Source organism: Xiphophorus hellerii, chromosome 3, assembly GCF_003331165.1.
Source record: "Xiphophorus hellerii strain 12219 chromosome 3, Xiphophorus_hellerii-4.1, whole genome shotgun sequence".
NCBI classification, from domain to species: domain Eukaryota; kingdom Metazoa; phylum Chordata; class Actinopteri; order Cyprinodontiformes; family Poeciliidae; genus Xiphophorus; species Xiphophorus hellerii.
The window spans coordinates 17,812,494-17,839,407 of record NC_045674.1 but is presented as its reverse complement, the minus strand read 5'-3'; the positions used below and the strand labels follow the sequence as shown (position 1 = coordinate 17,839,407).

General features: G+C 40.4%; 1 protein-coding gene across 2 annotated transcripts; it reads right to left on the bottom strand.

Moving 5' to 3' along the window:
• Positions 1-3,672: 3,672 nt before the first annotated feature.
• Positions 3,673-26,650, bottom strand: plekhg4b (pleckstrin homology domain containing, family G (with RhoGef domain) member 4B). 2 transcript variants are annotated; one of them, XM_032558749.1, is made up of 24 exons: positions 26,387-26,455; positions 22,165-22,362; positions 20,054-21,299; positions 17,004-17,207; positions 15,449-15,572; positions 14,938-15,031; positions 14,346-14,432; positions 14,017-14,133; positions 13,617-13,715; positions 13,082-13,224; positions 12,869-13,007; positions 12,647-12,769; positions 12,158-12,310; positions 11,000-11,871; positions 10,657-10,906; positions 9,805-9,894; positions 9,461-9,685; positions 9,136-9,306; positions 8,877-9,054; positions 7,943-8,059; positions 7,215-7,496; positions 6,637-6,866; positions 5,329-5,391; positions 3,673-4,017 (listed from the first exon to the last, which is right to left on the bottom strand). In XM_032558749.1, the coding sequence occupies exons 1-23, from the start codon at positions 26,453-26,455 to the stop codon at positions 5,347-5,349; spliced, it is 5,256 nt and encodes a 1,751-aa protein (XP_032414640.1). In that variant the 3' UTR covers positions 3,673-4,017; positions 5,329-5,346. The 2 variants fall into 2 exon arrangements, with proteins under 2 accessions (XP_032414640.1, XP_032414641.1); XM_032558750.1 differs by lacking the exon at positions 5,329-5,391 and having other exon boundaries at positions 26,387-26,650.
• Between the last annotated feature and the right edge of the window lie 264 nt (positions 26,651-26,914).

Sequence of the window (26,914 nt, the reverse complement as noted above, 5' to 3'; positions counted from 1 at the left end):
CTTATTTGTCCTACATATCAGAAGATAGTTTCTAGGACAACTACATGAGATGAGATTTTCAGATGCGGTATGAAGGCGAGCTCGTTAGGAGGTGTGCAGGAGAAGCCTTCAGTCTAAACTGCAGATCTGCTGCGCCTTCTCAGAAGACAAAGCGGCAAGACTTTGTTAAATAGTTCATCTGACAGTCAAAAATGAGATCAAGATTTAGGCTGAGATAACATGGCGGAGGCAAAAAGAAGCACAGAGATGTTTTTCTGCACTTCTGGGCAGCAGCAAGAGGAAGTTTATGGGTTAGGTTATATTGAGTCTCATGTACGTGCAATGGCTGAAGTTTCACACTTTATAGTCCAGAACTCCCCAAGTGTGCAAGTGTGCATTTAAAAAAAGAAAACTGTTGTATTACATAATTAACACAATTTTATTTTTCCCATCAGCTTAGCCCTTTCTGTTTGTTGCTCAGGATGTGCTAGACTACTTGTTTTTCACATACATCACTGGATCGCAGTAAAAAAAACCCATCATGCACACAAAAATTACTTCTACCCCTTTGTCTACAGAAAGATACATAGCTAAAACTAAACTACAACACGAATCTATAATTTCATATCTATCAAAATTAGAATTTTAAAATGTTAAATAAAAGTTGTTCATGTAGCAAAGGTAAGAAAAAAGACTATTGGGGTCACAATGAAACTGGAATCTAGAAAATAAATATGCTATCTTAACTTGAATGAGGAGTTGTGATTAAGATTAAGTTAATCTTAATGTGTTTCTTAATCTTAACTTTAGTAACTTTATTTTTCTTTACTGCAGTAGCATATTCTTACACTGATAACATCTCTAAATTATGACTCATTGGTGAAAAATAGGGGATGTTTTTATAACACCAGTTTTGTCTGAATTAGTGGAAACCATAAACATTCTCACAAAACAAACGCAACTTGTCTAAGTCCATCCCTTATTCATCTGATAATTCAGCTGAATAATATGTTTGTTCAACTAAAACAATTCATTGATGGATCTTTAAGTAAAATCCAGTTGAATCTGTGCGTAATTTAATGCCAGGATAAATGAAGTTGTTGTCCGAAGGCCTCAGAGAGTAGAGAGCAAAAAGTATCTTGAATAACCACAGTTACTCTGGAGGGGCTGCAGAGACCTGCAGCTCTGCTGGACAGAAAGAGTTTATACAAGTGAAATCCTTTGGACTTTATGACAGAGTGACAAGAGAAAAGCTAGTGTTGACAGAAAGTCGTCAGAAGTCTAGTTTGAGGTTACTACAAAGTGTGAAGGGGGCATAGGAAACGTGGAACAACAACAATAATAATAATAATAATAATAATAATAATAATAATACAGACCTTTGGGCACTTAAATAACTTAAAAACAACATTATACGTAGGAGAAAACATAAGATACAGAAACCCTTCAGCTGTGAGTTTGACAATGAGGAACAGCAAAAACAAGAACAAGTCTATGACTTTAACTAAAATGTGCAGATTCATCATACTGTGATGATTTAAAAATGTCTGCTGGAGCTCAAACATTTCATCCAGCTTTCACGTTGTGAAATATCTATGCATTCACAATATTTCAAAAGTACAAAAACTACGTGTATCCCTGAACACACCATTCTCACGCTGAAACATAGTGGTAGCAACATCATGCTGTGAGGTAATTCTAGAACGAAAACCTGTTCAAAAGCTGCAAAGCATGTTGAAATAATCTTCAAACCCACATTTCAGGTTATGATTGTAACATATAAGTACAAATTTTAGTTTTTTGTTTTTTTTACCTTTACTTATTTCTACATTTAAGTGTTAACTTTTGCACATTGTGTGAATTTCCAGTTGTATTTAAATCATCTGATATTTTGCTACTGCAATATAACTTATTTCTGGTGCATCAAAAAATACAGTAGGTGTGAAAAATAATCTTCACTCGTCTTTTGGTCCTCATAACAAAATAATTTGTTCTGCTTTCAAACATATTTAGACACCGATACATACTTCTCTGTTCATCACATTTGTTTATCAGGTTTTTAGTATTTGATTTATAATGAGCAGCTTGCTGCAGAACAACTTCATGGTGAGATCCTTTCCCGTATCTCACCAGCAAGTACTGCAAACTTGTTACCCCACCACTGCGCAAAGAACTGACATACATATATCTCAGACACTAATGAGCACATTGGTTTTACTTACCACCTCTTAATAAAGATCACAAGGTTATTTATTGCTTGCCAGATAACAGAGAATATTATTTTCCATTTCTTATTGCACATCTAAATTAAACACGTCTCCTACTGCTTGCATCAAAACTGCCTGTTCCTTAAAAACTGAGCATTTTTCCACTGAAGTAACCCATCTGCGCAATTCAATGTTATTAATAGTATTACTTGAAGTTATCTACTTTATCTTCAACCCGATCTCATATACAACCTCTTAGCGTCTTAGCTGACACATCTTTTTTTTTTTTTTTTTACTTTCAACCTTTTTCTCTCAGTCTCTGCAGATAATGAGCGGCACCCTCAGCGTCGCAGTGGGCATACTCTTTGCTGCAACTCAGAAAATGGACCAGTCCCTTTTCTGCCTTTTCAGAGTCTCACAGCTGACCGGAGCCCTTGTAAGTCGTTGCTCCAACCAGCACTAAATCATTTAAAAAATATGTAGCAATAAAAGGAAGTCTGACGTCTACATTCTCCGTCCTTACAGTTTGTAATAGCCGGACTTGTTTCCAACTTGTTGTTCAAATATCCTGCGTTGCTGATGGTGAGACTTTAACAACTTTTTTAGGCAACAGTAGTTATCTATATAAAAAAAAAAAAAAAAAAAAACTATGCATGACTTTTTGTCATTACAGGTGTCAATTGCAGTTAACTGTGGCTGCATTGTTGTAGCCATTATTGGTGCAATTCTGATAAGTGTCGACCTGGCTCGGTGGAATCAAGAAAATGATCCGTTTTTGAGAGTAAGAGTAACACCAAAACTGATCCCAATACATTTATCAGCAGAAGCTCACATAAATATTTCCATTGTGGCAATATTGTTTATTAATGATGTTTTTTGTTTGTGACAGATTGAAGTGATGGGGCTGTGCGTGTTGGGCCTGGAGGTTTTCCTCTCCGCAATCCTCTGCTTCTGGTTCTTCAAAGAGAAAAAGGCAAAATGATTAAACTGCTCGTATTGTTTAAACTAATCGTGGTACAGTGACGCTATTTGTGCACAGAGAACTGTGGAACTGCACGCTTTTAGAGGAGACAGCGACACCTTTTATGCTTACATGTGTGGCTTTGACTCTGTTGCCTGTGCTAGAGCAAAAGCCCCTGCAGCGCAGCCCGGGCTGTGGTCTGCATCTGATGCTTTGACATGGACTGCAAAATCGCAAGAGCTGCGGTAACCAAACGTCAGTTTCCCTCATGTGAGAGCATAAACCACATTTTAACTCTGCATCTCTTTGAGTAACGGTGATATCGGGTCTCCTTTTGCATTGTGTCTGTACGCAGAGGGCTCTGTGTGGTTTCGAGCTCACACTCCAGTAGTGGAAATATTTTTGTCACTTGTTCTGAGGTATATTCGCACATTCACACTTCTATCTTTATTAGCCAAAAAATAAAAATAAAAATAAAAAGCTTCAGCGGCAATCTTTAATGTGTTGGAGGAATAAAAGCAGAAACAGCTTTAAACTTTTTATTAATCTGTACAAACGTGTAACTCAGAAGTCACGGGAATACAACGCAGCACTGTCTGAAAGTGTCTACTACTTTATCTGCAAAATACATCTACAATATAAACACATAACTATCTCATTGAATCAAATGTACAGACCTCTGACGTACCATGACACAGACAGAAACATAACAGCATGTGTTAGTCTAAGTGAGTTACAGTATTGTCATAAAATGCTATTTTTCTGTTTCAGTTTAATCCAAGTCTTAGTGCTCCAAAAATCAAGACGTTCTTATTTTCATCTTCTTTTTCTCTTGTGTGAAATTTGCTGTACGACTTGAAAACTTCACAGCTGCAAAAAAAAAAAAGACAGAAAAGAAACATAAATAGCTTCAATGACTATACATCAAAAATACACACATCGCAGCAGTAAAACTTCTACTTAAGTGAACATGCAACGCTGGACATGCTAAACAAGGACAAAGCAGCGTTTTTGGAAGGGAAATATCTCGTCAAACAGACCTTTACAAGGTAATGTGATGTGTGAGTGTCACTAAAACACGCTTCATTGAGGTTGTGCATAAAAAGTATTAGTTACATAATATTATCATTAATAAAAGTAATAATCATAAAGCTTTCTCCTCTAGAGATAAGTACTAGTTTCTGTGTTATCTTGCAACAATAAACAGCTTTAGACGATTCTGGAATAATAATATATAATAATAGATTTTTGTTTTACTTGAAATTAATTTAAATGGAAAATGTAAGGCACTTGTAAGGCGTTTTATTTTGTCTCAAAGCGCTTTTCACTACATTCAGGAATTCTCAAATGTTCACACAAACTCCTACCTTTTGAACCTCCTTCAGTCCGATAATCTCTTTATTTCTGCTCTTTACTTTTGATTTAAATACTATTTTAAAAAGATCTAGTTGCTTGCATTCACATTTGAATTTTGCTTTAGTTTATAAGTGTATAATATATATAAAATACTCTAGAACTAACTAAAACTAAAAATAAGAATAATGTCAAGGAGTGCATGGTATATTTTTAATTGGTAAGGAGATCAAGGATGAAAATAAAATTTTAAAAAAACTAACACAATACAAATGTATGCCTAAACAGTAAGAAGAAATTATGAATTAATACAACAAAATAAAAATCAATATAATGATATTTGTGTATTTAAATCAGGGTAAAGACAGAGAAGTTAACTATTTTTTAAAAATACATATATTGTTCTTAATGCTCGCCCTACTAGAATTCATTTTTATTCCTACAGCAGTCGGCTGAACAGGTTGAATGGTTTTATTCAAAAACAATACATTCATATGCACTGCAAGGCCATAAAACACAGATGCACGACAGCATGCGTGTGTCCAAACATGCAGAACATGAGCGTCTTTCGTGGGTTGTGTTTTCCCCCTGATGTTGGATCCACAGATAAAAACAGAAGAATGAGGCAGCAGAAAGCCAGAAGCTTACAGGAACACACAGCCAGACAGAGGAAGAGTCTGCTGAATCCATCTGTACACACCGTCATGCAACACGAACATCGACACAAAGAAACCAAAAACACTTTTACTTAGATTAGTACTCAGTTCAGGAGTTAATGTGGATGGAAAGAGAACAAAAATGTCCACTGCTGTGACTGAGGTTACTTACAGGGCTAACCCTCACCAGTCAGACTACTGTGGAGAGGCCGACCGCTACATGAGTGGCTGCTCTCTGGTAAAAGCAGAACAGCAATGAAAATAGAAGTGGTGTGAGAATCTAAAGCCTCAACAAGAATCTAAAGCCAAAATCTAAACCTCCAGGCGAGAAATTCATTTACAGTAGAGCTAGTTATTTTAATAACAACGCAAAACTGCAAGTATAAACTTGTCCATTGATTAAAAATAATAATAATAATAACATTAATTATATATTAATAATTATTATTGTAATTATTATTAGTATTAGTAGTATAAACAACAATAAATTTCAACTGCATCCAGTTCTCACTTTTAAAGTCCTTAATAGTTTGCTACAATCAGTCCTTGAAAAAAAGGAACAATTCAAAAACATCAATAAAAGCCTTAATTTAAAATCCCTGAATATGATAATGGTGTGTAGCCTTAGTTACAGGTTAAAAAGAAGGCTCTGACTCTGAGTCATAATCTGGCTGTTATCAGTGGCTGCATCCAAACAATGTCGTCTTTAGTTTTGTTAAATGTTAAAATACTGAAAGCTCTCCTGTTTTTTCTTCTGACTTTTTTTGTAGCTCTTAAAAGCAAAACTTCTACCAGAAAACACAAATGGACAAAAATTGATGACATGACTTGCAGTGTCATTTAACTGTCTGCTCTTCTGCAAACTCTGTATCTTCATTTGAAAGAATCATAAAATGAACCTCGAATGATCAGAATGCTACAAAAAAATGCAAAAATAAAGAACATGAATGTGTGACAAAAATTCCCACGTATTCACAAACTTGGATAATTTATCCTCATCTGACTGTAAAGAAGATTTCTGAAAAATGTTGGATCAACACTTTCATCAAACTGTATTACACTTCAGCCACTTCAGCAGATCTCCAGAGCAGATTGCGACTGATCAGGCTCCACATTGTGGCTTTATTTTGGCCAAAAATGAGAAAATAATGTTACATAAGCTTTTCATTATCTTTCAGTAACAATTCTTGTTCAAAATCTAAAAGAGAAGTAAAATTGGACACATTTTAAATATCAGATATTCCTAAAACTCAATAAGCATTTTTTTCCTCTAAGCCTCATGTAGGTTTTCCAGCTCTAGGCAAATTTTATTTAGTAGCACCAGGGGCAAAAATGTTTCTTTGGACTGGAGCAAGTCAGAAGACATGATTCCAAGAGCACCGTTAGAAAAGAAATCCCCGGAGAAATGTGCTCATCTGCAGCACAGAGTGTGACTTCAGATAAAAAGGCCTAAAAACACAACAATCAGACGGACACTTACTGCTGTGATGAACTTGGTGCCCTGCGGCAGGAGGTCTTCATCTTTGTGGAACATCGGCGTGGAGGTGATGGAGGGAGGAGGCGTGGAGGAGCAGAGGAAATCAGGCGACTCGTTGTTGTTAAACGTCTCCATGATGACGCTGGGAGGTCCAGGGATGGTGAGGGTGCTCAGCCCTGTTACGCTGTCACTGGAGTTGCACTGGGAGGAGGACGTCTCTGAGCTCTCAGTAACTGGCACAGAAACACACAGAGAAGGTTATTCAAGAAAGAAAGTATAAAATATTTGAAGGCAAAAGTTTTCATGTTTCACACGGACTGCGATAGAGCTAAAGCTTCGGCATGTGTTTGCGTTTGGCAGCTCCTAGTGGTAGCGCCGAAAAAGACACTTTGGAGAACAAAAATCTGAAAAACATTATCGTATTTTTATCCTGTCAATTTTTCAGCAAATGCTTTGAGAGTTTAAAAAAAGAGAGAAGAAAAAGTAAATCGGAAATAATTAAAAAAATTAGCACTGTAATACCTTCTAAACTCTAACTTTAAACTATTTTATCTAAACGTTCAAATCAAGTTGCCACTGACTCATGGAGGGCCTGCTGCTCACGACGTCCTGCTCCAGCTCGTCCTCCTCTATGCAGTCATACGGCCACTGGGCGAAGGACGCCACGCTGCCCATCGGGTACAGGTATGGGTGAGGGTGAGACGGCGAGGAGTACAGATGGAGGTTGAGGGAGCCCAGCAGGGAGGAGGACGACTGGCTGCTGGAGGAGGAGGTGCTGCTGTTAGAGATGGTGGAGTGGGGCCTCTTAAACGCAGCGCAGTGCTCGAACGACGACACCGCGATGGACGCCCGCGTCCGACACTCTGTGGGTAGAAAAGAGAACAGAGACGATGCCTGAACTGAAAAGGCAAAAGTAATTTCCAATGTTGAGAAAGGAAACTAATTTTCTGACATGAATTAGGTAATGTTTTTAAAAATAATTTGGATTTGGCTTTAGTAAAAAAAAAAAAAGTTTAAACTTTATGATTTTTGATGCAGCTGTTCTGTAGCTTGCCAGAGAGTAACTGGGTGTTAAAAACATTAATTCTCAAACGTTTGATTTGTTTTACATTTTTACACATTTCCTTTACACATTTCCTTTGACTGGTTAAAAATTAAGTTATCTGAATAAGACGGATAGTGTGGATAAAATGTTGACCACTCACACCTTATCTACAGAACCTGTCCTTGGACAAATCTAAACGGTACCTTTAAGGCTTCAAATGAAAAAGGAAGATGAGTAAAATCAGAATAAAAGAGCACAGCTCACCTGTCCCCTTCATGATGAAGTCAATGGCTCTATCACTGATGGCTGCATCACTGGGCTTTATGTCCATGAAAGGTTTATTACCAATCCCCATGGAAACCATCTCCTGCATGCGCAGCTCTACAGTGAATAAAAACAAAAACAAAAAAACAAAAATTTTATATTGTTTCACCTGAAAAGAATCAGGTCACCATCACAGGAATTCTAAATTATTTTTTGAGACATCTGTATGACTGTTAAAATATACTCCAAGAATATAAATGATCCTAGCACAAGAAATACAAATGGGAAAAGATGAAATGAATCCATGTTGGATGGAAGAATAACTTGGATGCAGTTAAAAATAAAGTATAGAAATATAATACGATGATATGTTTTAAATTATCATCCTGCTGAACAACCAAATGAAAACCCATTTTCCTTTTTTTCTGGCAGAGGTCACAAGAGGTCATGCAATCCATAAGTATACATAAGAAATATATAAGTTAAAAGTTACTTAAGTTTATACTTTTTGCTCCCTTTCAAGCATTTATTTTAGTTGTTAAGTGAATTATTCATATTTATTATTGTCTGAATGAAATAAAAAAGAAAACAGTAATGGAACTCTAAGGTCCACAGCATGACACATCCTCTGCCATACATAACAGTGACATTGTTTCACTCTGAGCCTTTTTGGAGGGTTTGTTGCAGAAAGAATTTGACATTATTGCACATGAAGAGTTCAGTAAAACATGTTTACAGCTTGTGATGCTAGGACAGAAAAAACTTTTTTCACATCTTTGTCGTTGGTGGCAACAAATCCACTGTCTTCTCCTAACATTATCTAGTCATGGTGAACAACTTAGCAATATTTTTTACTTTTTTTTAGCAAATCGGTATAAAAATAGTCAGATTTTATGTGCTGTATGGACACTTTTTATTTGACTTTTTAACCCACCTCTGTTTCTGAGGGCCTGCCTCCACAGGATCTTCCCAATAATAGCCGTCCACACTGCCTTGACCTCAGCCGAGCTGGCCTGGAGTATAAACGTGTCCTGGGACTTCCTCCGACGGAACCAGATCTCAAAGCGAAGGCCGCTGTCACCAACATTTTCCGTCATACCTATTTCTGCTGTCTGCAAAGGAAAACACAGAAAAGTTTAACTAAAGTCAGTAAACAATGACAGAAATACATTTGAAAAATCCTGAAATCTTACTTTGAAGGACTGCTTGTAGATGTAAATGTCATATCCTCCCTCTATTTTCTTGGTCTTGCTGAAGAGGATGAGGTCCTCAAACAAGAAGACGTGGCGAAGGTATTTCCTGCGTCCACACCAAACGATGAACTCATCCTGGCAGCGGAGCTGACCCTGCTCTTTCAGGTTCACCTGGAGAGGAAACATGGCCGCTCACATGCGTCACAGAGAACAATGCAGTTCCTCATAGGATGAAAACAAGATGACTTCCATTTCAGAAAATAGCTCTGATGACCCCTCAGTCACCTTAGTTATAGAGATGTGATCGAATTCCCCGGGTACTCACATCGCAGCCACGGATTGCATCCATCGCCAGCAGGTCGTTCCCGTGGCGAAGCTGAAACCTCACCATCTCCTCAGCAGTGCGAAGGTCACTCAGCTCCTGCTCCTGAGAGTAGCTGCACTCCTTTATCAGGTCTTTGAGCAGCAGTGCGTATTTGCTCATCCTCTGAATGGGCTTCAGCAGGTAGGACGCCAAATCCATCTTGTCTCCCAGCTCCAGCTGCTTATTCTAGACAAACAGATAGAGGAAGGCAGTTCAAACTTTTTTATCAACAGGTTTCTGGTGATGTGACCTGTTGCTCAACTCTGGGGCCGTGAGGAATGTGACCAGAGCAGTTTTAAACGCACCTTAAAGAACTCATGGCCATGGCTGCTGAGCAGAGCGTCTGACTGCGGCTTATTCTTGCTGTACAGAGCGTACATTCCAAACTGATCCTCCTGCACCCAATGTGAATCAGTTACCACAACGTCTACATCACAGAGCACGCTGTCATTTCAGCTGACAAACACATTAAAAGACCAGGACCTCAGACCTCAGAGTATACTGGGAGGCACATGAATTATAGAAAAATTAGAAACTATTTCTAATTACATACGTAAATCCAGTGATGCCTTAAGCAGAATTTTAAAAGCCTTTTAAAAACACAGAACCTCTAAATTTTAATTATTAATTAAAGCTAAAAACTTAAAGAATTGTAGAAAGAAAAAATAATGGAAAACATAAAACCTGACAAATGTTGGAAAAATGTAAAACTGAGACAAGGATAAACAACTAGGCAGAAAAAAACATGCAAATAAAATGTGGGAAATAAAATAAAAATAAATTATAAAAAATGAAATAAGGATCACAATTAATAGAAAAACAAAGAACATGACATACAGATTCAATGAATTGAAAAATAAAAACCAAGCACATAAACTGAAATAATAATAAAAATGTAATTTAATTTAATTTCTATATTTCAACCTCTTTAAATTATATATGATAAATTGCTTTAAAACTTTCTTATTCATATGTGATATAATTTATTTATTTTGCTTATACACCAGTAGTATAGTATACTGGTGTATTTTTGACAGATTTCAGCTTTCAGTTGCTGCTACATTTATTTCCTAAGATTTTCATCTATTTTAAGAGAGCTTTGACTTGATTTACATCTCATTCTCACTCAGGGCACTTTTACAGAGACCTCCACTTACATGTCGCAGGAAACAGCTGCTGATGCTCAGCGGAGAGTGAGCGCTGGCCTCCAGCTCCTTCAGGAAGTACTGGCTGTGGAAGTCCCACAGTTTTTCCAAGTTCCCAAAAATGATGCTGCGCTTCCCTCGCAGGTCCTGCGGCAAGTCAAGACGCTCCATCTCGGGGAAATAGTGCTCAATGATGTAGCTGAGAGAGCGAACGTACTCCCTCTCTGTGGAAATCATTTCATCCATGATGTGCTGAACTTTACTGGGAAACACAAACATGTGAATGATAAGCACATAATGCAACTTACTGTGTTAATGTGAAGTTATTGCCAGAGTAACTGGGTTATACCGTCACCTGCTCTGTTTCTTGCCATCTCCTTCACTGCGTCTGTTGTGTGTCCTTGAAGGTGTGGACAGGCTGCGGCTGCGTCCCAGAACGGGACTGGTCACATCGGGCCTCAGCAGCTTCTTCTCTGCCGACACATTATTGGCAACCTCCAAGCCCTTGATGTAGACCCCCGTGTAGCCGTGAATGTGGCTGATGTCTGAGTGGCCGCCGTCCCTCGGGGTCAACTCGTAGCTCATGGTCTTCTTCATGATCTTCTTCATCGGGTGCTTTCGAAGCCGAGTGGCCTTGGAGTACACTGGCTCAGAGTGGCAGGAGACGGTCGAGTCGATGGTGCAGTCGCTGTCCGTGTCATCGAGAGTGCATGAGCTCTGCCCCAGCTTGTCTTCTCTGTCCACGGGGAACGTGAAGTGCGATGGAGATGAGATGGAGCCGGAGGGGCTCCTCGAAAAAGGTTCAGCAGAGAGACTCTTGCTGTCCTCAAATGTAAGTGAGGTAATAGCTCCAGGTAAGTGCAGACATCCATTAGCTCTGGGAAGTTCTAGGGGCACCACACAGCTTTCTGCAGCCGGTAAGGAATCCCCGGTGCCGACAGCACTAGGGTTCTGGTCTGACAACGAGGCTCGAGCCAACGTCGCTTCCAGCTGCCGTTTGGTCTGCTGGCATTTGTGCCACATGGAGTTCCACTGCTGCAGCTGCTGGGGGCACTCCAGCAAGAGCACCATGTTGTTGAGAGTACTGAAGTTGTCCATGGAGAATTTAGATGCTTCCGTGCAGTAATCCTGCAGGATTTTCACCACAGACGGTGAAAATGTCTGATCGGGGCCGTCCAAACTCAGCTGGTGGAAATAATCCTGACAGTGCTCTATCCACTGCTGTGCCTAAACATGTGAGGGAAAGCATTTCACTTGTAGAACAAAAGCATAAGCTGAAAGCTGCATTTTGGGTTTATTCAAATTACTAATGGCTGATATTGATTTGATCATTTGAAACATTTAACTGTGACAAAAATGAGGAAAAAACAAGAAAAAATTCTGTATACTTTCATAGCGATGCATAGTAAATTAAATATGAATATATTTTCTTAAAATTGTGTGTCTAGAAAAAAAAACAACTAACATATCACTTGACTTTAGGCAGAATTTAAAAATGATTTCTGAAACTCACCGAGTCATAGAACTCGTACAGGTTTGTTAGGACTTCTAACTTAGCCTTCCTCTCCTGTACTCTGCTTAAGATGGACCCCAGACGTTGTTTAAAGTTGCAAGCAGCCGATTCTGGAGGGGAGCTGGGATTCTGTTTCAGGAGCCTCGTCTGGAACTGTCAGGAAAAGAGAATGCATGAGAATGACGTGTCTCAGAACAGCCTGTAAGAGATGGTTTGGATTTTTCAGGTGGGCTTTCAATGAAAAGACATGAGTAGTCAGTATACTACATGCAGCAGGCAACAGAATTGGAGAATTGGTAAAAAATTTGCACGGACGTGTTAAGCTAAAGGCTTCTCTGAATGGGAGGAAAACTGGAATAGGTTTTAGCCTTTAAGCGTTTATTTTCCTTATCAAGGTAATACTGTAGATAAGATACTGACTCCTCATGTCTACCACAACATGATTCAACAGAACAATGCGGAGGTTGTTTTTTTGTAGTTTTTATTTACCTCTGACTCCTCCAGAAACTGCTCCAAACTCTCCTTCATCTCTTTTATTTTGTCCGTAGACAAAGTTACAGATTCCAGAGGTAGAAGATGCTTCTCTCCCTCTACGCTAAACCAGCGTTTTATCTAGAAAGAAAAACACAATGATAATCCAAGTAGTTTTGTTATCAACAGCAAACATTATATAAGGATCTGGTGGAAAGGGATGTCTGAATCTGAACTCACCTGTTGTGTCTGCTCCTCAAACTTGTGAAGCTCCAGCAGATCCTCCAACTCTTTCTGCGACTTGTTGGACAGGATTACCAGTTTATGAACCTCTTCATCTACTTGGTTGTAGAGTGCATTCAACATCTCTATTGCATCTCTGAAAAGCAAAATCACTACAGTTGGTAATTTACATTTTCACGTCACGGGTCCCAAGTTGTCGTCTAATTGTACCTGTAGTTTTCATTCTCACACGCCTCCTCCTTCCTGATGCGAGCGAGAACAGTTCCTCCTTCCAGACGCAGTCTGTTCAGATGGGTGTCGTCTAGTACGCTCTTCATGAGATGCCTCTGCTGTTCCAACACCTCAGACACCTCCTGAGTGGCAAATTAACGAATTTCACGAAGGATCGGTCAGAACGTTTTCACATTTACTGATACAAACACAAACTTCTCTACATTTTGTTGGGATTTTATCAGATAGACTTACACAAAGTCGTTCATAATAGTGAAGTAATAGGGGAGTAACATGGTTGTCAGTTATTTACTAATAAAAATCTGACAAGTGTGGTGTGCATTTTTTATTTAGCTTACGAATCAATACTTTGTAAAACCACCATTTTAGGTGGAAAAAGTGGGAATACTTTTCCATGGCACTGTGTAAATAATAAAGTCAGGGTTAAGAAAAACACCCAAATTTGTCCCCTTAGGGAATTCCCAGATGTTTCTCACGCACAAAGCTTTTTATTGTATTTAAGTGAGTGCTTTACCTGAGAGGTCTTGAGGTCTCCAGAAACACTCAGAGTCCTGATGGACTCCTGGAGGAAGCTGATGGCTGCACTGCAGCTGCTGGCAAAGGGCTCAATTTTCTGCAGGGAACAGAAAAGAAAACAACCGAGACAGCCGTGGATTAACAGCATTACCACAGTCAAAACGAAACTATTGCCACACGTGAAACCAATCATGCTTCAACAAGCTCGCAGGCTTTTCCCTATAATTGTTTGCAACATTACAATGATCTTCCTTTGTATTTTTATTTGCAATAAAAAACTAAATAATGCTAACAACCAAAAAGAAAACTTTTTTTAAAGCTTCCCGAGCCTTGTAAAACTGGGTTAACAGATGTATTTACGATTCTGGCAACAGAAAAGGTGCCTGCGTCAGACGCACTTGTCTGAAGCCGATCCAGTGGTTGTGGTCGTAATGATAGGTGCCCTCCAGGTCTCGTGTCAGCTGGGTTTGGTCGATGTGCTTCAGCAGTGCCTTCAGGGATGAAAGCGTCTCAATCTGTGCCAAGGAGGAAAGAAAAAACTAAACGTCTGAGTCAAGACCATGCTGCTAGTCTCGCCTCAGAGGAAAAGCAGATTTAAATGCCTGCAGGTCAATTCCTGCACGCAGCTAATCTCAGTCATCAGATCATGTAGTGAAAAGATGAATGAGAAACAACCGGATATCTTTCAGACGTATAAATAAGTAAAACTATTAGACGTCACTTTTACCTGTACGCCAAAATCCCTGTCCAGTTTGGCTGATCCATCTTTGTCCACCAAGAACAGGATTGAATAAAGTGCATTTGGTACTAAAGCCTGAGAAAATCAAGGAAAAACTCCAATTGAAAACAATGCATTATGTTCCCATATAAGTGTCTCACAATGAGAGAAAAAAAAAGACAATCTTACATCACATAGAGAAAAGCTTAACCATAGCATGATGATATGTATCGTTTGGCTTTAGCAGCCAACCAGCTCCCAGCTGGTGGTTAAAAACAGACAAGTAAAGACAGGCCTCGGTGCGAGAGCCCTGAGGTCAGGCATTTTTTTAAATATGCCTTGGAAGTGCAGGCACTATACTCTTTAAGGTGTGCCTCCTCAAAAAAAAGCAAACAAAAAAAAAAACACAAAACAAAAACACAAACCACACGGTGTCGGAGTCCGAGAGGCAGAACAATTGCAAACGTGTAAGGAATGAGACATATCATAGCTCTGGTGCGGAGACATAACATTACAGACTTTTTTAGCAAGGCGGAGAGAAAAAAAAAAAAGCCGTTGGGTGTGTTGGAGGGTAATTACATACTTTCCACAGCGGGCTCACCTGAAATTCAAACAGAGATGACAACAGAGTTGGGACAGGCTGCTGTTTTCTGCTGTCTATTATAACAGCCAGACCTTGATCACGCCTTTCTTTCCTACAACCAGAGAGTTACGGTTAGTGTGCTGCCTTGATCCAGCACATGATTACATGCAGTTACACAGAAATTAATACTCTCTATTCTAAGGGAGCAAACCCCCTTTATATGTGATTATCTTGTGCTGGGTTTAGAGACATTTTATGTTTGCTTGACTAACATCAAAGACATGCACAATGTTCTCTGTGTGGAGGAATGCTGAATGTAGGTATTATAGACGTCTCCAGCAGCAGACATGTTTGGGTAAAAGTGCCTACTCCTTTCATGAACAAAATGTTCAAATATGCTGCTTTAAAGAACCAGTTTGTACAGATTGTGAAATGACAAGTGCAAAGAGCACTTATGTTCATCATTTGTAGTTACTATTCCAATTTGGTTGTGTTTAATGGTGCATAATCCTGAACACGTGACACATACCTCAGAGTTGAGTGGTAGTAGCCCAGTAAACACGTTACATCGCTGACTCTGCATGTGTCAAGCGCCCACACCTCGGCTCTGGTGCACACCTGAAGCACCGGTCTCCCTCCACGGTCTTGGTTTCCTGGAACAGAGAAAATGCATCTCAGCGCATTTTGTTGGTATTTCATGTGATTACAGTGTAATGAAAATGATTTTTCAAAAATAACTGTGACACATATTTGCATCCAACCTCCTTTATTCTGATGCTACAAATTCAATTGCATTCAACTAGTCAATAGAGTTTCCCTATATGTCATTTAACCTAAAAAAGCTGTTCTGTGAAGGTCTTAATAGTCTGTTAGAAAAACATTAGTGAACAAATAGCACCATGAAGGCAAAGGGACACACAAGACAAGTCAGCAAAAAGCAGGGTAAGGTAATCAAATGATGTTAAATTTGATCAGTTAAAAAGAACACCGCACATCCCATGGATTACATCCTCCCTATGGTGAAACATGTTGGTGGTGGCATCATGCTGTGGGAAGGATTTCCTCATATGGGACTTAGAGCCTAATCTGAATTGACAGGAAGACAGATAGATGGAGCTAAATACAGGAATGTTATTAAACCTATTAGAAGCTGTGAAATCCAGCTTGCAGTGGTAATTGCAGTGAAATGTATGTGCTAGGGGTTGAACACAAGGGCAAGCCACCATGTAAAGATTTTTATTTGTAAAAAATGTAAATTAACATTTCTCATCTTGCTTGTAATAATGCAAATTTTTAATTTACTGCAAGAAATCACAATAAAATCCCTTGAAGTCTTAAAGCAGTATAATATTTCCAGTGGAACATGTGTCTTCCTCTTGTTTTCTCATCTTTAGCACATAGGAGCACAGATAGCAACATGAAAGTTTTTTTTTTCATTGAAAAGGTAATTCATTACATTTGAATGCGGCCAGCAGTTTCAGATTAAGTTGGATTTTAAAAAGGATGTGCTGTGATGCTGACTGGTCCAGAGTCCAGTACATCCAAGACAAGGCTTCGATTTCGAAAATCCGGTCTTGCGTTCAAAAACCTGAACAATATTGATTTCGTGTGTAACAATAGCACATTCAGACCGTTATGCCCTGTAAGTCCGGTTTCCCAAAAGTTATTTGGGAATAACTTTATTGGTGCGAAGTAACAAAAACAGTTGGAGCAAATAGTGTATTTTCACTTGCTAGTAGTCACAAAGTGCCAAAAAGCATGATTTTAAATGGATTCCTTTTTATTGTCTGTTACATGTTGATGCTTCACTGATTTAAATGATTTTAAATACAGGCCTTAATCCTTAATGACTAATTGTTTAAATAATGTATTGAATTAAAAATACTCAGGTATTGGACCACATAAAAACAAAAAAAATCTTAAGGAAATTTCTAAAAGGCCTTCAGAAAGAACAAAAAAGAAGAAATGAACAAAATAAAAGAAGCCTAACTAATGAAGTCAAATTAATTTAAAGAAATACAAGTCGGCATTTGAACAGCACTGTACATGTGAGACGAGCTCACTGGATACTCAGAGTTTCCTACCTGCTAAGATCACAGCCCTTGAAGTGAGCAGCTCTTGATTGATTTCTGACATCAATTTGGGAAAGGCCGGATTATAGTCACAGGAAGATTTCTGAGCAGAACCTGGATTTAGGGTAATCCCATTTTCATCTTTGGGACTGTGTGATTCTTCAACATTTGTTTTGTGCCGTCTGATGTCACTGCTAACGCTGTCGGTACGTTGACCTGTAGAGATAAGTACAAACGGTGAGCACAGCTCTGATAGGTTCCTTAGAGAGGTTTACCAGTGTTCAACTATAGAACTAAATTAGAGGCTTCCCTTTTTACTATCCCTTGTACCATGGAAGAAGTGGTTATTTGTGGAGAATTAGATGTTATCTATCAGTGAGTTCACCCTGAGTCATCAATGAGACCAGATGTGTGGTTTTTCTGAGTCACAGGTGAGTCTGGTGTTGTTAGACTTTCATATTTTTACCTCCGCCTGTTCAGCCCAGCCAACCCGGAGGCTCTGTTTACAGGAATGATGGTCTAACATTCCCAAGTGATTCCACACATCACAGCCTTAATTCATTTCCAGAGGGAGCAAACAGACTGCAAACACACTCCTGGGTACCTTACTAAAGGATACTAACATCAAAACACAAGAATTGTTGTTGAGAAATAAGTTAATCAGTAATAAAACAAATACTGTACATCAAATTACTACAAGGATTTATTGTAATTAAACATTTCTGCTGTTTTAACACAAGTGACTCAAGTTCTCCGATGTTGGTGTGTAAATTTAATTTAATTAGCCAAACTAAGTGAATCTACTGAATAATTTCATGTTTAATGTTTTTGTGGTTTTTCATACATTTTATTAACCTTGTTCTCAACCCATCAGGCATCACACAGTCTCTGAAAACCCCCTTTTCTTTTCTCTTGGTGTCAGACTACTACTTTGTGATTGGCTGAAAATTTAACCTTTGGAGAGGTTGTAAGTAGGAAGTTCAGAGGGAACTCAGAAGTGCTGCACAGCAAGAGAAAACTCTGGTCACTGTGGATTTTTGAGTGTGCAATATGAAAAAAAAGTTGCTCAATTTTGAAACAGTAACTTTTTAAAAACCTGGGTGTGTCTTGATACCAGTAACTAGTGTAAACCTTGGTGTAAACCAAACTTGAAACTTCAAGTAATTGTTTACACATATGTCATCAAACTAATAAAGTGCTGCACCCACTCCGCGGGTAGCTCTGCTTGTCTTTGTCAATGATTTAAAGGATGACTGTTAACTGTTGTCTTTTTAACCAGACTGAGGCCTCTAGTGTTGTCCTGTTGTGCTGCGTGACAGTAAACCCTCCATGATCAGCCTCTATTGTCTTTAAACAGTTTGTGCATTTCCTGTGCGACTGTGTCACCAGGTCTGTGTTTGCAGCACATTTCCTAAAATACTTTGTTTCGAGAGGAAGTGACCGACGTAAAGGAAAGCCGCCCTTGTATCATCTTGTGTTTTTAGGCAAAAGGTGATCCTAAATCTGCATAGCTTGTTGCAGTCGAGATAAAAACTGAGTTCAAGTATTGCAAATATTTCCTATCATTATGAGAGATTCAGCATCTGGCTGGGTTTTTCTTTTCAAAACAAGAAGTAGTCAATACAGGTAATGTTTCTCAACATCACCATGGTTTGAAAGCATTTTCTTTCCCTGGATCCCCAGTGACTGTTTGACTCACAAAGGAAACTTTTGTAAAAGAGGGAACCTATCTGGGATCAGTTCATCCCCCGGCAACCCGAATAGCATTGCAGCTTCATCTCATTGTGGGATGCAGGGGTCCCTACGGTCAGTTTACAGGGTTTACAGGATCTTTTGTAGGCTTTGAATTACCACTGTGAGAAAACTGGCTCTGCAAACGCTGAAATACGATCTCGGCAAGAGTGATGTGCTTTTACTACAGTGTTTTAGATGATCGACAGTTATTCTTTCATCAGGAAATGTCTCTCTCAGCAATATTCCTAGTGGCATCCAGATATTTAGCAGAACACACACAGTTTTCAGTGTGCGCTCACAATTCACGGAAGACCCAGCATAATTTAAAAACAGCACGATTACCGAGGTGGGACCCTCACATCTCTGCTTTCCTGTGCCACCCATCGCAGACCAACAGAAAACAAAACAGACTAATGGCGGGAAAGAAAACACAGGCTTGAGCTCAAACGTTTTTTTTTCCAGGGTAGGGCCATACATGCCTCCCTGAATGAGCCAAAGAACACATAGCGTGGGGTTTAAAAAAGGCAATCACTCATTAATGAGACATTAAAGCCTAAGATACATAAGCTGCCTCTACTCCGACTAGAGAACCAGCCATTGGATGAACTGTTGCGACTGGTCCTGCTGCAGGGCATTACTGCACACCCTGCTATTAGTTTGAGGTTTGTCAAGCGCAGAGGGCATTACTTGATGAGTGATAAGTCATCATAATCCAAATAACGTTAGAGAAAGCAAAACTTGTCAAGCAGTCATGAGAATTTGAAAAAGAGAAACTAAATCCCTTCATTTAGGTCACAAATGCATTATTTCTTAGTTGAAAACGATTACACAGATTTGAGGAATAGTTACGTGAGGCATTGTCATTTTAGGACAATTTTCTTGTCAGGGATTAATGCACATTTCAGAACAGAAATATTTACTGTAAAAGCAAGGCGTACGTGACGATAGCTAGAAGTACAATAACATGACAATGAAGGAACATATCACCCACCATAATTACTGTTATGTAATAAACTTGTGGTAAACTTAATTTGTTAGATAACTGTACATGAAAATTTACCTCATAATTTTTCTAAGGTTTCCTGAAAAACACATTTAGCATTCAGTTACTTGCTTTAACAGAAGGTTCAGCAGCTGTTGTGTTTTACAGCTAAAAACAACTAAACAGGTAAAGAAGTAGAGCAGCCTTAATAAATTTTGTGTCGCTAGGTCATGTTTTATATAGTATCTTATTTACACCGGATTGGGGCACATTATAAGTGCGACATTCAATGTGTATTATTGGGATTTTATGTCATGAGGTTAATAATTGCTGCACCAGGACATACCTGAGTCCTCTTTGCTGCTCCTCTTCTCATTTCCATTAAACACAGCCTCCACATCCAGTTTCCCAAAGCGGAGCGTGTAACCGTTCATCAATTTTTTGGGAGAGACGCTCGTTGAGCCTCCAGAGGAGGATCGCTCTCGGTGGCCTTTTACCTGGCCTGCCTTGTTAGTCCTCTCCAGCGACTTGGAGCGCCTGTCTGACCGCCTGTCGGCGCTCCGTAGCCCCTTCTGCAGGTAGAACAGGGGTGTGTTGGGCCTGGAGTCGTCGTTACTGAGCCAACTCCGACTACCAAACTTCCAGGTTAAATGTTCTCTGGGAGAGGCGCGGGTGTCGGGGCTGCTACCCGGTGTAACGGCTCGCTCTCTCGAGCCAGTGCCATGTTCAGGGCTTTCTTCCAGAATGGATTCAGAGCTGGACCCGAGGGTCATTGGGTTCTGCAGGGCCTCCATGTAGGATTCCCTGAAACGTCTCCTGCTGCTTCCATTTGATCCAACAGAGTCTCTTGGGCGGCGACGAAGGTCTGGAGTACTGAGATCCGTATCAAAAGAGAACCTATTCGACCCTGATTCTCTTTTTCTTCCACCAGCATCCTCATCTCCTGTTTCTTTACCAAACTCCTCTACATGTCCCTCTATTGTAATGATTGGTGCTACTGTTTTGTCCCTACAAACACGCTGGTTTTCACCACTTGAGTCCTTGTGGTTTGTCTTTGGGGAGATGGGCTCAGAGAAGATGGAGTCAGCTCCCAGAGAGACCAGGGACTCTCTGGAGCTGCGGTGGCTGTCCAGCGTCCCGGTGGAGCCGCTGGTGCTGCAGGTGCTCAGGTGACCCCTGAAGCTGCCTCTGCTGCTGCAGCGAGCTTGCATGATGGCGTCCGCCGTGCTGCTGACAAACAGCGGGTTGACCACGTTCTTCCACGGCGTCTTGTACACGGCCGTACCGCTGGTGAGCAGGCAGTTCTGTAGAGGGTGCAGGTTTCGATCTCGTGTCACATTCTGCAGCAACTCAGCCGTGAAGATGCTGCCATACATGCTCTCTGGAATAGGGATCTCTGCGATGGCCTGCCCGCTGGCAGACAGGCATTTTATCACCAGCTTCGCAGCTTTGCGCCCCAAAGGAACGATCTGGAAGTAGAAGTCTCCTTGCTTTAGTCGAACCTTATGCAGCGGTGCAAGTTGCAGGACGACTTTCTCGTGAATGCAGAGAGGCCATCCTTCGTGATAAAACAGCAGGCCTCTGAACTTTACCTAAAAGAACGAAGAGACATTAATTAATTTTAGATTTACCAAAACGTATTATTATCGTTCATGTTTTATGTCTCCCAGCACTTGGTCTCACTTCAACTTACATGTGCAAAGCAGCTCAAACACATGTTTAACTGTAATGGCGAGACAAGCTTTTACAGTACGTTCTGGATGACTCACTCACAGAGATCATTCAACTTAAGACAAAAAAATCCTGTCTGATCAGGCCTGGTTTCGCAGCAACCACAACACAAATCTCTGCTGTGACAGCATTAACAGAAAAAAAAACAGACCTAAAGATTCAACGCTCAAGGGTTGGTTTCTTTCACTTCTTATGAAAACCGAGGGAAAGACTGAGGAGGTGATCTCCCCCTGAAAGCTCTCATATTGCCTGCAGTACAAAGACTCTCATGCACAGCGATCTGTTCTCAGGGGCCAGGCTTATGTGAGGCTATTGCTCTGTGGCTATCGTCACAGTGTAATCAGCAGAGAGTTGAATACAGAGGAATAAAGTTTCAGTGCTTTGGTCTTAAGAGTCCTAACTCGAGAGAAAAAGAAATATTGAGTTTCACTTTGTACCCCTTTTCCTTTGTTTCCCTGAAAAAGAATTCTATTTCTTTTTGAAGTCATTAATCAACTCTTTCTCAGAGCTACTTTCACTATTCAGTAAAACCTTTTAGCCTCAACTATATTGTTCAATGCCCTTTCTCTCAAGTTTCATATTCCCTACAAAAGTTAGGAAGAAACCTGGTTTCACCAAACCTGCAGTAAATCTCTAACTACATTGTGCCCCAAAATGGAGGCTAAAATAAATCCCAGCAGGCACTCCCAGATTCCTCAATTTGACCGTGTCCAGTGTAGCACTCACGCAGCTCTCCTTTTGGACGATCTGCAGGATCCTCTTGGCAGGAAGCAAGAAGTCGATGAGACAGCGGAGGCCGTCTCCACGGTACTGCCTCTCCACCACGCTGAAGAGCTGCCACAGCACGGTGGAGGCGGTGGCACTGAAGGGACGGTACAGAGCAGACAAGGTGCTCTGGATGCAGTTATCCAAGGACTCTGCGTCCTGAGGGAAAACGGGAAGCACAAATCAGAAAAATATGCTTTTCCAAGGCATGTACTGAGGTGAACAATGCTGTTTGCACAGATTTTTGTCATGCAAAAAATTTGATCATCATCTAAACGTCTTCCATCTGTATTGAAACATACGAAATATTTGGACAACTACAATCAATGATTCTGATTAACCCGAAATAAAGTTCAGCTATTCCTGTTGGGTTTATTTTTAACATTTCCACATTTGCATACTTTATCTTTTACCTTTTTTTTCCAGAGATATTACAGTGGACCAAAATGATATAACTGCACAAATGTATCAATCAGAAGAAAGGTACTGCAGGAATGTACTGCATGTGAAACAATCTGCTGTATTCTCAAGGCTAAGCAGTACAAATGCAAGACAGAAGCATTTTACTCCAAAGACAGCATTTTATTTGGCTAAAATCAACCAAACTCTGGTGGAGAAATGTTTTATAATCTGATGGCAACCAAACTAAACCAGGTTAAAACGCATGATTAGAACTGAGACAACAATATACATCACAACACCATAGCTTGAAGGAAATTATAATTATTCTGAGGTGTTTGCAAGAAAGTTGAAGATGAAGAGAGATGCAACTTTTCAGTATATACAAATCAAAAAAATAATTACTTTGAGAGAGACAAATAAAGGCTTTGGTATGGCATACCCTTACATTGCAGGTTAAAATAAAAAAAACAATGAAAACTCTCGAAAGACCATCAAAAAACCTGAGGCATTATCGTTTGCCTCCTTGGCAGCAAACATATTAGAAATTAAGTGTGAGTTAAAACTTTTGCACAGCATTTTATCTACACAGAGCAGATAAATTCAACTAAGCATTCATCTGTAAGCATGTGAGTCCCTGTGCAGGATTAGCAGAAGAGTCAGGATGTTAGCGCATCCTAGCGACGGGAAACACCTGGTCAAAGTGACATCACCTCCATCACACACAAACAACCAAACTGGAAAGTCCAGACTGGTCAGATGTTTTAGACAGGGTTGTAATTCTGTAATAACAACAAAGTCATCACACATTATTTGACTCGCACATGACCTCCCCAACCACCATCCGCCACCGACAGAGGGGAAAATGTCCAACGCTGTTGGCTACAACGTGTCTGACGGTGCGACAGGACATCTGAGAATACTGAGGTCCTGCAATGAGGTTGACCTGCAGTGTAGGTTGCTTTTGCGGTTGAAGCTGTGCCCTTCCTCTGATTAGTCACAGCCAAGGCCAAACATCGCCCTGCTATCTGTCCTTCCTGAGTGGAACACAACAGTGGAATAAAGACATCTGTCTTCAACGATAAGCATCCAGATATACAGCCGAATGGCAGGGAAAGTTGAGGCACCATAACAGCCGTGTAGCGCGTTGAAGAATGCAGGGTTTATGGCTTGTTATGCTCCTTTCTTTAGAAGATCTATGCTACATTTACATGATAATATACATGCATAAAATGCCATGTGGAAATTAAGAGACACCCTTTAGAGTTTCAACCTGTAGGACAGCCTATCTTTCACCCTTTTACAGGAACTGTCCGGTTCATCTGAGCAGCTTTCCATCATGAATTAGTGTGAGTACAATTCAGCTCATTTGGATACAAGCTGCGACCCTGCAACAAGGCATTCATTGTGCACTCCTAGTCTCTAAGTGGCATGTGCTGTACAGTGTTGGTGCCCAGAAACAAAAACGCCCACTTCCATTAGCAGTCAGACATTGCTTTGGTTGAGACAAACATTTCTCTAGGCATTAGTCATTAGTCACTGTTGCGCCTAAGGGGAGAAGAATAAGGCGGTGTTTTATTAGAGGAGCGCTAACAATGGGAGGAAAGCCCTTGCTAGGACTGACTGGTGAGTTTGTGTTCAGGTTTCAAAGGCATAGCAAAAACTTGCCAGTGACACAAGCAGGGCTTTGAAGAGCAATTACCTAACAGAGCAGAGATTTGAGTTCAATTGAAGTTCAAAGACAGCTCATCTTGCAGGAGTGGCTCTCCATCTGATCCGGCGCAATGGCGTTGCAACAAAATGCCACAAAGTTGATAAATTTGAATTTTCTTATTCCTCTGGGATAATATAGTTCAGAGTTCATGAGAAATTTCAGGCTCTTTGGACACAAGCATCACCTGAGAATACTGTCTGCTCCAAAAAAAACACATCTGCATATATCAGCTGGAGGACTAAGCCAAACCACCAAAGCTGGACTTCCCATTCGCTCCGAGCCACAGAGGAATGCAGTTTTGTGTGTCTGGCTTCAGAGCTTTAGCCAGGATGGAAGCAAAGCGGGAAGTCCCACCCTTTTTGATGCCAGGTCTTTGTAAAACGGCTGGTTATGTTGATGGAAGGGCCGAGGTGGTAATTGTCGGGTTTGAGTTCCAGGTGGGATGGTTTCGTCTGAGTGGTGGGTGAAAACAGCTGTTCGCAAGGTGAACACACAGAGTGATGGATGAAACGGGAAAACTTGAAGGGGAAATAGAAACTGAGGTTTTATTTGGTTTAAATTAAATAAAGTTATTTTAGCGTACTTCATGACTTTAAAATGAATGAAGATTCAAAACCAGTACAAAAGAGTGCGTCAGTGAGGCTGCTAAAAGAGAGAGACACAGAGAGTCAGAGGGACAGAGGTGGTCACCGACGCATTTAGTGGGTCACGGACACAAAAGACGTTGCCTACCAGGACTCCAGTGGAGCATGAAGTCACCGGGGGAGTGAAACAGGAGAGCCCTGAAGCCCCCATACAGGCTGCTCACTAACCAACCTGCTAACATCCCTTGAAGGCAGCAGAGTGAATGAAAGGCGGCAGGTTGCTCAGACATGCCCCACTCTGCCAGGTGCCAGGATGCCAACAAAGGAGCGAGGTTAGACCCCCGCTTTGAGCAGCTGGATTCAGCTTCTTGATCTGCATCAGTGGAAATCTCATCTGATGAGGGACGGTCAGGAAAAGAGAGGCAGTAGGGAAAGGTTTGGCTAATCTTAAACAGATAAGTGAGTCTTGCAAATGTATTAATATTCCTAAAAACATGGTGATGGTAGAATCATGCTGTGGGGGTGCATTGCACTGTTTTCATATTTCTATTTTTAGTAAATATTCAACACCATTTATTATCTTCCTTCCATCTCAGAGTGAACAGTTTAATATGACAACATGAGAAAAAGTGAAAAGTGATTTGAGTAGTCTTCAGACTGATGTAAATTGATTGAGGTACTTTTCCCAAAAGGTTCCCACAGAATTTATCAGAAAGAGTTGACTTATATCTTCAGCTTGGATCTAATGACTTTTTCCAACAGGATGTAAACAGCACTGACAGGATATTGTCCCCGCGCTGAGCGCACAATCCCAGCAGACCCCTATTGATGTTATTAACATCCTGAAAACACACATTCTTAAAGTTTTCTTGGATGTCTTTGAAAAAATTGAATTCCTTCAAAGAGGTCTAATAATGAATGGAGGTCTCTTTAACGGCGCAGGGGCAGCAGAGACAAAGGGAGCTAACAAACTCTGCTGGTACTTAGCAGGGTAAATATAGAAAGTGTGCACTAGAAAAAACAATTGAGAGGCTGATAAAAGAGGAGTATCTCACAGAGAAAACAAATGTAGGACTGACTGACTTTGTATAGTTTCAAAAAGGTGAAATAAGGCTCATCTAAGCACTAAAACATGTTTAAAGCCACTATTCAACAGATATTAGATCAAATTAAAGGGATATTCATGTGTACTGGACAGTAAAGTAACTCAAAATCAGACAACCGCTGCGCTTTTTTCTGCTTCACGTATTGCATGTACAAAAAGTCGAAAGGTATGTTTTGTCTACAGCCCTTGCAGTCATAATATTAGCTGCTTGTGCACTGCTATATCAAAAACATCTATCTGTGGAATGTCTACAATCATAAGCATAGGTTGTCGTAATCAGACATTTCCCAAAAAAGTTTTGTTTTCAGTTGACAGAATGAAAATGAAACAATATACCCAAAAGAGAATTATTGTGATAAAAAATACTTTTGAAGCTCATACCTTAATACTCAGGTAGTTATCACAGCTGCGGGACTTTGCCCTGGGGTGCATTTTGCCCTGTGACAGCATTTAGGCACCAGAAGAAGATCCAAAACATCAATAAATAATGTGGTCAACTCCGAGTTGCTGATCTGATCCTCCACTCTCATGATATCAACTGGTCCAGGTCCAGCTCCATTTTTTCCACCCCCCCTGCCTGCCACTTTCTGTCTCTCCTTCAGCGTGCTGTGCAGTCAGCGACTGGAGCAGACTAACTAAACTCCAGAGCGTGAGAGAGGCAGAGAGCTGGCTTCCCCGTCACTCACCCTCCCTTCCTCTCCCAAAACAACTTCCCCCGCCCTGCTACTGCTGCCGCTCCTGCTCTACTACTGAAGCCTCCTCCAGCTAGACAAATGCAGCAACTTGCAGCTCATCATTCATAAAATACTCACACACAGCCTGTTGCTTCCAAGCCTCAACATTCAAACAATGAGTGTGCATCAGACTCTGACCAACTCTTCTCCAAACTCCCCCACACATAAAACCCTC

Excerpts from the sequence above, each read along its gene's own strand:
- plekhg4b (XM_032558749.1), bottom strand. The coding sequence starts at position 26,455 with ATGCTGTCACAGGGCAAAATGCACCCCAGGGCAAAGTCCCGCAGCTGT. Across the intron at positions 14,134-14,345 it reads ACAGGGATTTTGGCGTACAG|ATTGAGACGCTTTCATCCCT; the intron begins GTAAAAGTGACG and ends TCCTTGGCACAG. Across the intron at positions 9,055-9,135 it reads TCTACAAGCAGTCCTTCAAA|ACAGCAGAAATAGGTATGAC; the intron begins GTAAGATTTCAG and ends TTTCCTTTGCAG.